General features: G+C 33.1%; 1 protein-coding gene across 1 annotated transcript; it reads left to right on the forward strand.

The window, feature by feature from the left end:
- Positions 1-5,700: 5,700 nt before the first annotated feature.
- Positions 5,701-7,803, forward strand: LOC134236582 (uncharacterized). Its single transcript, XM_062718759.1, has one exon. The coding sequence runs from the start codon at positions 5,701-5,703 to the stop codon at positions 7,801-7,803; it is 2,103 nt and encodes a 700-aa protein (XP_062574743.1).
- The last annotated feature ends 5,407 nt before the right edge of the window (positions 7,804-13,210 follow it).

Raw genomic sequence — 13,210 nt, forward strand, 5'->3', positions numbered from 1 at the left:
TCGTCTTCTCAAGGACTTCTGAGCCATGATTAGTGATATTTATGTGGAATCATCCTCAGGTAGTGTAGATTCTAGTTTGTTCAAATCATAACCCCCAGGGATAGGGTGGGGCCACAATGAGGGATACAAGTTTTAAATTTATTTAAAATATATTTAAAAAAATTCTTCTCAAAATTAGCAAATCCATAATAAATGATTATAGTATCCATATGGAAGCATTTTCGGGTAGTTAAGAATTAAAGAAGAAGGTATGGTTTCCATACAAATTTTGCCCTGTGATTTTCTAAAAAAATGAAACTGGTGTAAAATTTAAAAACTCGTGCTTTTTAAATAATTGAAATTCAATGCAGAAAAATCATACAAGTCATTTTTCCAACATGTGTTTTTAAATGCTAATTATGATGTCATAAACGTGTGCATTTTCCCGTATTTTCTTAAAAAGTTGCAGAAGACAACAATTTTCAATGGAATTTTTCTTTCAGATAACACTGTCCACAGGCATCGCCCATAAAGATCTTGAGATATGTGATTTGTTACTGAATTTTGCACAAATTATCAAAAAATAAACATGGGCGACGGCTGTGGACACTGTTTTCTAAAGGAAAATCACCCTTGAAATGTGCCATTTTGAGGCTTTTTCTGTTGAAAATAGAGAAATGCTTCACATTAATGACGTCATATTTGCAGAATGGTAAACCTTCATACCATATACATTCCTGATTTATCAGAGTCATTTATTTAACTAATATTTCAGCCACTTTCAAAACTTTTTGATGTCATTACATTTTTAGGGCGCAATAAAGCTAAAACCATACCTTCTTCTTTGTTCAAATCATAACCCCAAATGGTAGGGGAGTGCAAAATGGTGGATGACAGTGTTACATAGAAAAATAAAGAGAAAATAGCAAGAACAGAAAAGCTATATGAATTATTATGAAGTTATATATACAAGGAAGAAAATGTTTCAAGAGCAGCAAGGTCATATGCTGTTTTAATTTGAAGGCATTCTCAAGTAGTATTAAAATTCAAGCCATGCCCCCCCCCCCCTTCAGTAACCTTTTCAGTTTTTATCTGATTTGCGTGTTTTCCTAGCCGATTTGATCAGGTGCGCGATGTGGCCCCTGGGCCTTTTGTTGTTTTTGTTCTAGCCAAAATGCATCAAACTCTATTAAAAGTTTACTCTGCGTTTCTTTTTTTATGCATATTTTAACATTTTTCTGTACTTTTGAATGAAATATCATACATGCATTAAATTTTGTTTCACTCCAGTGGTTATGGTTTGAATGAACTTGAATCTGCGTTTTGCTAGAAGACGCTCACCTTAGTTTCATCTTTTCTGTTGATAGGGGTTTTGGTAGAATGATTTTAAATGACTGTATACTACCTGTTTTCTTTCCATATATTGAATACCACGGTATATTTAATATCAATGTGCTTCTACCAAGAAACTAGGGATGTTTTGTCTTTCTGTAGGTACCTGCTTGTCACCTCTAACACTTTTAATATTTCCAGTGATCTCTTACCCTGTTGATTCATAATTTGAATGGTGTGCAAGGGTTGCATGTATGAGAATGATCATCGATATTTGTTCCTGTCCCTGTTACATATATAAATATTCAAGATTTTGTTGTTTGCGGTTAAAAAGAAATAAGTACGATTTTCCACTTAAAAAGAATAGTAGGCTATTCTGTCAAATGTTTTTCTTCTTTTTTCCCTCCTGTCCATCAAAAAACTGTTTTTAGAAGAATTGGAATTTGTCTCAAGTCATGCATGAATAAATGTTAGAAGCATTTAAGTGAAAAAGAAAGAAGATGAGCTGATGAGTATTTCCATCTAACAAAAAGACCCGCCGCTATTTGCATCTAGACATTCATAATGTGACTTTTTAAATATATATTTAAAAACACAGGTGTAGTTGTAATAAAATTTAATGTCTATGATATTAAATCAAATGAGTCGGTCTGTTTGGCGACAATAGAAATTTTTAATTGCTGCTTTTTAAGATTGTATTTATTTAAAAATTTATTCATAATTAAAATTAAATGGGACTGGGCAGCAGGCAAAACCTATTTTAGCCCTCTACCTGCATTTTTAAATCACTAAAGTTGAAGGCACATATGAGATTTTAAATTGAAATTTGTTGATAGTCTGTCGCTGTCGTCATTGTTGGCATTGTCGTTGTTATATTTTAACTAGCTAGCTGCAGAACTGTGGCTCTCTGCTTGAGAAAATTGGGACAGATAACGTAGAAAGCTACAGACCCAAGCGTTGAAAAACCTTCAATTTACGCCGACGATTTTTTATCGCTCACTACGGGTATTTTTCATGTATTTTATACTTACCAAGCTTCGAAATTAATTTTAAATGGTATTTAACAATTAATCATACAATATTACATCCACTGAATATTTTCTCCTTTATTTCTTAAGAAAACACATTGCTTTAATAACTGCATGAACTACATTAGGCATGTCGCCTGTACAGATATCTTGATCAGTGGCTGTTCCATTAATGAAACATATAAAGACTTTCGCTTCACTAATACAAGTATTAACCTTTTTAATCCTTCTTTAACGAGGCCCGATCTAGTTAAAAATTACGAAAACGGAATGATAAAAATTTTTAATTCTTGGAAATATACTTGTATGTTTTATGCTTAGAAAAATTAGGATGAAGTATTGTTACCTTGCCTTTATTGTAGTGAAATGGGGGCACTGTCAAGATATGGACCATTTTCGTGTTTTTATACACAATTACATACTAAAACTCTTCAAAAAACAAAGAAATTTACAAATAAAAAAAATACATGATGAAATTCTTTGTTTTTCACATATATCATGCAATGTTCATTCCTCTTATAAAAAAATAATTTAATTTTGCTTGTATTCTTGCCTCTCATTGGTTGATTTCCAAAAAGGAATGCATAACATTTTGTATAATCTGTTTTGGTATGGGGACACACCCCCTTGACAACCAGCATAATCATCTGTATCCATCAATCCCCTCATTTCCAGTCCTTGGGATTCATGGAAAATTCATGATTTAATAAATGTACCTTTAATTTCAAACAATTACTCGATCTTACCTCATGTAAACAAGCATCATGGCTGCTAGATCTATGTATCAGTTTTTACCTCCCCTCGCTTCCCATCACTTCCGTTACTACGGTTGTATTATTGCGCGGTAAATTTGAACTCATAAAAACAACACAATTTGACATCCCCAGTTGAATAAGTATTTTGAAATTAAATCATAAGGAATGACTCTAATTCTTGGCCAAATTATCGAGTATAACATGGTTTGGGTCAGTTTACGCTTTTTTATAATCCGCTTCGCGACAAAACTGCGATTTTTTTTACTAATATTATGTAATATATAGAAAAATTAAATATTTCGGGGGTTCAATTTAAATGATTTATAGACTTATTTTATTTTTTAAAACTGAAGATAATCCATGCATATTTAAGTCCGCAATAAAAAGAGTGTGTATAAACACTTCAACATGTTCAAAGAGAAAGACTAAAATCGTTTACTTTTAGTTGCAGCGTTTGTTTTTTTAAACTCACAAATTGAAATAAAACAGGATAAAATTAATAAATCTGTACGAAAAAAATGATCTCTCAAAATTATTTAGGTCCCAAAGTTGTTAATTAATCTAGATATTTAAAAAAAAAAACAGAAATACCAGCTTTTAATGCATATTCTATAGAGCTACCAGGTAAGCAAGATCGGCGAAACAGTTTAGCGCAATTTGACGTCATTTTAACTGTGACGTTATTATGTTCAATTGTGACGGTAGTCATGGGTATTGTGACGTGCCTGAGTCGACGCTGCGATAAAACGTTAGCGCAGATCAAGTTGATCGGGCCTCGTTAAATGATTATTTAAACATATATAAATATAAACAATAAAATGTCTTTGTTTGTTATAATTGGAATTAACGTTAGCAGCTATTGCAGAAAAAAAATTACATAACCTGCTTACGCGGGTTATGTATTTTTTTCTGCAACAGCTGCTTCCGTTAATTCCAGTAATAACAAACAAAGAAAGCATTTTATTATTTAATTAAAGTTCAATTCCTGATAATTTACTTACCTATAAACGGTTGCTTAGCTGCATGTTTGTGGTTACGGACGTCGAAGGGTATCGGACCTTAAAGGTAAATAAAGTATCAAATATAAGAGTTAATTATATGAATTATTATAGGATGCAATTTTAAAAGCCAGCGAAAGCTTAGACTAAACGAAATAAACACCTTAAGTAGCGACAAAAAATCGTCGGCGTAAATTGAAGGTTTTTACAATGCTGGGATGTTAGTTCTGCAGCTCACATAAACAATCTCATTTTGTTACTCCAGAACGACCTTCAACAAATTTCAACCAAACGTGGCACAGAGTATTCTTGAGTAAAGGAATTTAAATTAGTTCAAATGAAGGACCTAGCCCTCCTCCATTCCTAGGGGTGATAAATATGAAACAGGGAAAAAAAGGCATAATTGAAAAATCGTCTCACCAAAAGTGTTTATGCATAAATTTTTCACGCAAGCCATTCGATTGATGATTGTCATAAAATTGAAAATTCTGACACTTATTCCTTATATTTACATGCTTTAATTCCACCAATCTACGTGCTCTAAGCCCTGCTTCTGTCTAGCTACAGTGTATTTGTCCCGCCCTGCACGTGATGTTTTTAACCACGCCAAAATATTGATGGGGAAATAAAGCACATTTACAATTTGTGATTTTATCTCGGACAAAGACATTGGAAATGTAATTACCAGTATATCTCAATCTATCGGTTGTAATGTAGTTCACAGTGACGAATTTTGCGTTAATTCTTTTTTGATGAAAGAGAATCAGAGACTTTTTGGATTGGTTCGCGTCAAAAGTATTCATGATCACGAGACTCTCACAAACCTCGCAAAAATTTCTCGCACGTGAATAAAAGTTAGATTACAGTATACGAAAAAAATCTTCTGAAAATATCCTTTCTAAGAACAGAAAGGACATATTTGGCTTCTACTATATTTATTATGAGGCATCCTAAAATGGTTTTATCTTCAATTAATTATGTTAAATCATTTACCCCAAGGGGAAGGCTTGGGCAAAAATGGACGATCAGAGTTTTAAATAAATAAATCAAGAAATAAATAGGAAAAGTCCATATGACCTTCCTCTAAAGGTCAACAAAGCCATAATTGATCATTTTTACATGGAAGCATCCTCGGATAATGTAGATTCAAATTTATTCCAATCATGACCCCAGGGATAGGGTTGGGCCACAATGAAAGTTCAACTTGTTGGAAAAATTCAGATCATAACCCCCTATCTCTCTTTTTCAGATAAAGGTCCCGAGCACTTATGCATTAAGGCTTTTTTTTTAAAAATACTTAACTGATTTTGTTGTTGTCCTTGTCACAGTGCTCAGTTTAGTAATGTGGCCTATGCGCCTCCTGATTACTATACCAACCACAATGTACAGGTCATAGACATATTCTCATCCCATCAACACTTTTAGAAGGTGATATACAACTCTTTATTTGTGACCAGGCTATTGACACATTCTTTAATAAACCCTTGTATGAATAGATGTACTTTCAAATACACTTGTTAAGAAGTATTATTTTTTGAAACCATTATTCATGCATCTTTTTATAGAGTCAATTGAAATATGATTCATTTACTTGACTTTATATGCAGAATGGTTCACAGTTCCCGGTTAGCAGAGATCCTGTTTGTTGGCCTTTGTGATAAGATAGGATTCCCGGAAGAAGTCGCCATCAGAAGGTGTCTGTTGGACCTAAGAGAGATGATAAAGATACCTATTTGTTTGCAAAGAGGAGCGTTAGTGATTTCTACTGGTAGTTACAGAGAGGGCTTTAGGTTAAAATCATGTGACCTAGATTTTATGCGCTGGCCTTGTAAATGTAAATTAATAAATGATATGTCTCAGTTGGGGATGTATAATACATCCAAACATGATATCATAATGATGGAAGATTTCGACGTACCACCAGGGTTTGTAAGACTACGTCTCCTTACACCCACACGAGACATTTACCTTTTATCTAGTCTTGTTACCGTAAATGGTGAAGCATATCTGTCGAGTTCTTTATGGCGAGAAATAAATTTTCTGTCAATGGCAAGCGATAAAAGCTTTGAACATAATAATATCCATATCCATGGTCCATGTACTAGTGGTTCGGATAAAATATTTGAATTTGATCATGCTGTTGGTTTTGCAAGTATAATTTGGCCTAAACAAATGAGAGCTTGGTTTGACAGATGTCAGAGACAATCATGGCCGCCTGTTCAAATGTTGCAAATATTACTTAAAAATGGATTGCACTGTGTGCCCATTGGAAGTAAAATTGTATCGACTTCTAACGAATTAGAATGGAGATTATCATTTTCTATAGCAGAACAACGACTAGTGTTTATTATGAATCATATACAATTTCTATGTTACGGACTTCTAAAAATATTTCTAAAGGAAATTTTCAATTACAAAGAAGAACCACTTCTTTGTTCATATTACATGAAGACCACAATGTTCTGGATGATACAACAGGGACATTTAAGGTGGTGTCCGAACAATTTATTGGATTGCCTCTGGAAGTGTTTCAACTATCTCATTCACTGTGTTTATAGAGAAAATTTCCCCAACTTTTTTATCCCTCAGAACAACATGTTCATAAACTCTGTAGTTGGTGGTGCACGCAAATCACTTTTAAAACAGCTCTATCAGTATTACAAAATGGGTGTGTCCTGTCTACTGCTGAGTCCGACTCTGAGATCAATCCTAGAACCAGCTCTCTGTAGTCCGTCCTTTGTGCTATCGTCTGCTGAGGAAAGATTTATAGGTGTTGCAGATATAGATATGTGGTGTAGGACGGAAATTAGTAATAACTTCCTCCCTTACAGGAATATACCAGATTGGTATCTTTACTTGAAATCAATTGAAAAATTATCAAGTTTTTCATTATCTCCATACCAGATTCTTGGAATACAGTATGCTACAGCTGAGACGCTTGTTCATCTGGCCTTCGCAGTTGCAAACGCCTCTGTTTCTTGTACACAAAAACATGTATACCTTTTAGATAGAATAAATTGTAACATGATAAAGTTAGCAGCTAAGTTATTTCCAATGTCTAATTTAGTATACCTTGCATTGTATTACTATAGAACAGCTCAGTATGATAAAACACTACACACTGTCACTCTCTGTAAACAAAGATTGTCGCAGGACTTTAACCTGTATTGTAAAACTTTCGATAGACAGAGGTACCATGAGGTTGTAGGTAACCTACCTTTGTCTAAAAGGATGAAACAATCTTGGGTTATAGATATAAATTTAAATAACGCTCTTCATTTTATAGAAGAATTAGATTTAGAACAGACTTTGAGTCTACAGAATGGAACAGTTATCCTACTTATACCACCAATAGTTGTGATAGAGATGTTGTCAGTGTTATCTCACTACAGACTAGGTAATAGATCTCAGAGTTTACAGTCAGTGACAGACCTCAAGACTCTGTTGCTGAATGATGATGATGGGAAGTATGTACCTTCGCGATCACGAGACATATCCTGGCAGATACTTGGAATCTGCAAGAATACTGTGGGTGACTTCGAGGGGGCGTTGTGGTCTTTTGAAGAGTCGCTTATGATGGAACCATTCCACGAAATATGGAAAGCTACAGAAAGAAGAATTCGACATGTTGCACAGCAATTAAATATAAATGTACGATATATAATCGAAAAGGGATCATTAGTGTATGCTTATTCTATCCATGCATCGTAAAAAAGAACACTTTGTTTAACCTTTAAAAGTTTTATAATTATTCTTTTGTTCTGTTGTTAAATTGCATTAAAAATAACACATGAAAGTGAATTTTAAAAAAATCTACATTTTTATAATGTTGTTTTTTTTATTTTACTATTTCAAGATTGCACAGCTTGTGATCATGTACAAAGTTGATTTATAACAAGGGAAATAAATCCATTTATATTTGAAACGATATACGTATTTCCTTCTCATATATATTATTATACGCAGTTATGATAGGGTATGCGCAGTGGAGAGGGCGAAAAAGACATTAATGCAAAACTAACAAATTATTTTTATGACATCCTGACATACAAAAAAGACAAGAAAATCAACAGACTCGTTTCCAAAATCAACAAACTCCGATGCAAAACCAACAATCACAAATGCAAAACCAACAATCATTCACTGAATTGACGCTAGATGGCGTGCAAAAACATACATAACCTTAATAAAAGCTAGATGGCACGCAAGTTTTTTTTTTCTACGTCATCATTATCCGTGTACTTTTTAGGGAACGTGTACTGCAAATTTTCATCGCGAGTACCTCTTAAATGGGAATTACACGTGTTTAATTATAAAAATATATAAGAGCTTATGACTTCGATATTTGTAATGCACTCATAATGTATTTCATGTTTTCTTACGTGATCATATCTTATCCATCGTTTCTCAGTGATACTTTTAAAGGTGATATTAAGCAGGTTTAATGAAAGCTTAAATCAAAAATGACATTGAATTCCGTTCTTTTCTGTCGCCAGCTTGGCGCAGTGGTTACAGCGTCTGCTCTAGAGTCGCGAAGTAAAGAGTCAATCCTTACGTTGCGGGTTCGAATCCCTTTGTGAGACGTAGAGACCGTTCATTCTGATTAGACCATATAAACCAAGGTCCCTTGTCGCATTGGATGATGACATGAAAAAGATTCCTCCCTGTTCAAGGGCAATGAGTACCGAGCATAGGACAAAATTTGCAGCTCTCCGCTTACAAGTGGTATCGTCTCAATTTGACTTAAAAAAATCAAAAGGGATGTTAATCAAAATACAGTCAATCTTTCTTTTCTCATTCATAATTGTACATCTTTATACTATTCCTCATATTTTACAATTTCTTAAAAAAGGTAAAGACTTTCATTATATTTGAATTATTTAAAAATAAAGATGGACTGTTTTAAAGGTTCTTTAAAAAAGAAAACCAGTAATCAGTTTTATCCGATATTCGAAATGTGTTCAAGATTGGGAGGCCCGATTTCGATATTCGTTCGCGGCGCCGTGTCAAACATTTGATGTAAATATAGGTTATGACTGATCCTTCGCAAGGTGCTCGGCATTAGAAGTGAAAGTTATGGGTCTTTGGCATACGATAACCTAGAAACATAGGTCCCCTGTCACGGTAGGCGTTGGAACGATAAAGAACCCTCAGTGCTCAATGGCTCTGAGTACCGAGTATAGGTACATGAACAGCCTTCACAGACACACAGTGGCGTCTGTATATGAGTGAAAAGTTCTTGAACGGGACGTAAAACAACATACAATCATCAACTCAATGCGTTGGGTGACAATTTTCAAATAATCTTGATATCACAGAACATAATACCTAATACCTAATTGAATCTATGATAATTGCAGAGCCATTAAATTAAACGAACTTTCAAAATCAAGTTTGGCTAGAGAAAAAACCTTTCACAGGTAACCGCAAACAAAAAAATCAATGGCTCTTTCAAACAAAAGACATAGGGGCCTCTATAAAATCAGTTTCGCTTGTATCACTGGATATGACATGTGATGAAAAGGAAACAATCTAAATCAATTTGAGAATATGTGCATATTTGTTTAGTTATAATTACCCTCAATTTTACGAAGTTTTAACTCTTTCTTTGCTTCATCCCGTCCATGGGATCCATACAATTCAAATATGCATTCTCCTCTATAGTTAAAGTTCACGAGTAAACCAAATAATAATATATAACTAGAGCAAAGCTCGTTGCAAAGCAATGAGTAGGTCTTTCGTCCTGTTTGACCGGAAGTAACTTTTATTTTTATTTTACAAAAATGAGTATTAAAATCAAAAAATGGTTTAGATTCTCTAAAGCTATATTAATTAATGCAAAATAAGCCAGCTTTTGCTACTTGCGGTGTAACCAAAAGTCAAAATTAATTTTTATGCCCTGAAGACCGAAGACCTTAATTATTCTGCTACATTTTCACTCTAGACATATAAGGGTTAAGACAGTGTATATTGGACAAAGTGTAAGGGAAGGACTGTTACGCACATTTAGTTTATCCTCATTCTTATGTTTGTAATATGGCCCTGGCACCCTTTTATAGAGTAAAGTTTGATTAATTGAAATTGGTAAGTGAGAAACAAATCTAAAATGAGATTTTCAAGAAGGCACAAGCTAGTTTCAAACTTCAATGTAATATTTTCTGCGAAGTGTACCGGAAAAAAAAGATTAATTTATAGTGTACAGATCTAGATAAATAGATAAAATTGAAGTATGAGATAATCATCAAGGGTGCTGAGTTATATAAACGAGAAAAAGACTTCCCCCCCTTTTTTTGTAGAGCTATTACATAATTTTGAATTTTAAAAAAAACGTCAGAATTTTAGCTCTTATTTGTTTTTATTCCGCAATATGATTGTTGTGTTTAAGGATTTGATAATGCGCCGGAATCAATAGATCTGGGGCCAATAGTTTTTGTCCTGTGTGTTCTTTATGGAGACCTTGTTTTTGTGTTTGTCCTCTGTCTGTTTGTCTGTTTGTTTGTCTGTTTATCTGCAAACGTAAACCTTCGCCATATTTTTTGAACCATGACAGATAGAGACTTAATATTTGATATGCATACTCCACTAATCAAGCTCTTTTAAATGACACCAAGGTCAATGACCTTGTGATCTTGACAGTAACCTATATGCTAAAATAAGTATTGTCTGCAAATGTTTAATTTTGCTGTAACTTTTGAACCATGACAGATAGAGACTTTATATTCGATATGCATACTCCACTTATCAAATTCTTTTAAATGACACCGAGGTCAATGACCTTGTGACCTTGACTGTGACCTATATGCTAAAATAAGTTTTGTCTGCAAATGTTTAATTTTGCCATAACTTTTGAACAATGACAGGTAGTGACTTTAAATTTGATATGCATACTCAACGAATTATAAATTATTTTAAAGGAAATCAAGTTCAATGACCTTGTAACCTTGACTGTGACCTACATGTTAAAAATAGCTTTTTGTGTGCAAATGTTAACCTTTGCCATTACTTTTGAACCATGACATAAAAAGACTTTATATTTTTATGCATACTCCATAAATGAAAGACTTTCAAATTCATCAAGGTCAATGATCTTAAAACCTTAACTGTGACCAACATGTCAAAAATAGTTTTTTTTTTGTCTGCAAATGTTAACCTTTGCCATAACTTTTGAACCATTTAAGATAGAGACTTCATATTTGGTGTGCATACTCCACTAATAAATCTCTTTCAAATGACACAAAGCTCATTGACCTTGTGACCTTGACTGTGACCTACATACCAAAAAAAATCTTTTCTGAGTCTCCACCATAACTTATTGAAACATGACAGTTAGAGGCTTCATATAAGGTGTAGATACCTCACTTATTAGTTTCTTTTAAAAACCACCAAGGTCGATGACCTTGTGAATTTGACTGTGACCCATACGCCGTGCGCATAGTTTTTCACAAACATATCGTGTTTTTATTATGATTCAGCCATATTCAGTTATGTCCTTGATGGTTTTTCCATGCTTTGATTGTTTAAAGCTTCATTTGAAATAATAATTATGTAAGGACGCAATCTTTACGAAGAAAGCTCTATTTTTCTGACTCTATTAAAAAATTACTTTCTGTATACAGCAGTGTAAAGGGATACAATTACGAATCTTAATTCTTAAATTTTCTCTTACATAACATGAAATATTTATTTCCCGGTAAAGGTATATATAAAATAGAAAAAAATGTCAATATAATTTAAAAATAAAGAAAACAAGGGGAATTTCTCCGCTGTTCCTTTTTACATACAACCAGTGCTATATTTAACATTTCTAATAAACAAAAACATCCTAGTCAGAATAAAGGCTTCCTTGCCATTGAAATAATCATAAAATGACCTTAAAAAAAGACAATGCCTTTACAAAAATGCACATAATATATAAAAGGAGCTTCCATGATTATATAAATTATATTTGTTAGTTATCAATATGTTTTTTTTTTTTCAGAAATAGAACACCACATGACAATTCATGCATTATCATGTATAAGTGATTTGGTTTATGGAGACAAATTTTGAATAAATACATAAACAACAAGGTCGAAAGAAGCAAAACTGGGATTAAAATTTGTTTTTGTATGTATAATGTTACAATATTAAATAAGAAAATAAAAACAGAACAAATGGGAAAATAGGGCGGTACAGTATCATCAGTAATGTTAGCAAACATAAATATATAATCGCCATGGGTACAATGAAATATATAAGAAAACGAACAGTAAATAGGCCCAGAAGTCAATTAAACAATACAAAATTTGAGCAGAGCAAAGACGGACCAAAACGTCAGAAGAGGGATCAGGTGACATTGAGAGGTGAACATCCCCTGCAAAGATATGCAAGAGCACAAAGACAGATTTATATGCAATTTTCTTAAATGTTAGTGGTATTGCTTAATTTCTGGTGAAGTCTAGAATGCAATTTTTTTGCCAAAAAATCGAAAGGTTTATTAGCGGAAGGACCTAGAAACAGGAATCCACTACATAGAATTTCTTCATGATAGTGTCCATACCCGCATGCCCCTAAGAGTAAAGGGGTTTTCGGGATAAACAGAAAGTTAATTTTTTTTCAAAAACAAAAGTCGCCAGATCTTTAACCTTTTAACTTGTTTCGATTTCTAAACTTATAAAAAAAACACCTTTCAGAAGGACGAAACAAGTCCAGGAAATTTATTGAAGTTCATTGAATCTGCCATTTTCCAGTATACTAAGGGTCACACCCAAAAATGAGTTCTAAAAACAATTAGCTCAAATTATAAAAATAAATTTCAAATGCATTTTACATGTAAGCTGTTTTTAAATAATCCTTTGAATTCGATTACTTTTCGTTCTTACCATTTTTTTTTTATTTTTTCTATATAATTAATTTTACAAAACGACACAAAGTTGTACATAGAGGTCAAAAGGAAAAACTACGTTTTCTTTCATTTTAGGGATTTAGTATTTCCGTCATTTTCATTTAAAACCAGTAAAAAAAAAAAATTTTGTATATAAATGCATCAGTTTTGTGTAATACATGGTAGTATGAAAAGCAATCAATGTGGCAGGCCTTTCCGTCAGAATTTTTCATAATTGAAAATTATATTTAAAGG

The sequence above is a fragment of the Saccostrea cucullata genome, unplaced genomic scaffold, assembly GCF_032062105.1.
Source record: "Saccostrea cucullata isolate Sc308-1 unplaced genomic scaffold, CSIRO_AGI_Scuc_v1 ctg1880, whole genome shotgun sequence".
Classification (NCBI taxonomy): domain Eukaryota; kingdom Metazoa; phylum Mollusca; class Bivalvia; order Ostreida; family Ostreidae; genus Saccostrea; species Saccostrea cuccullata.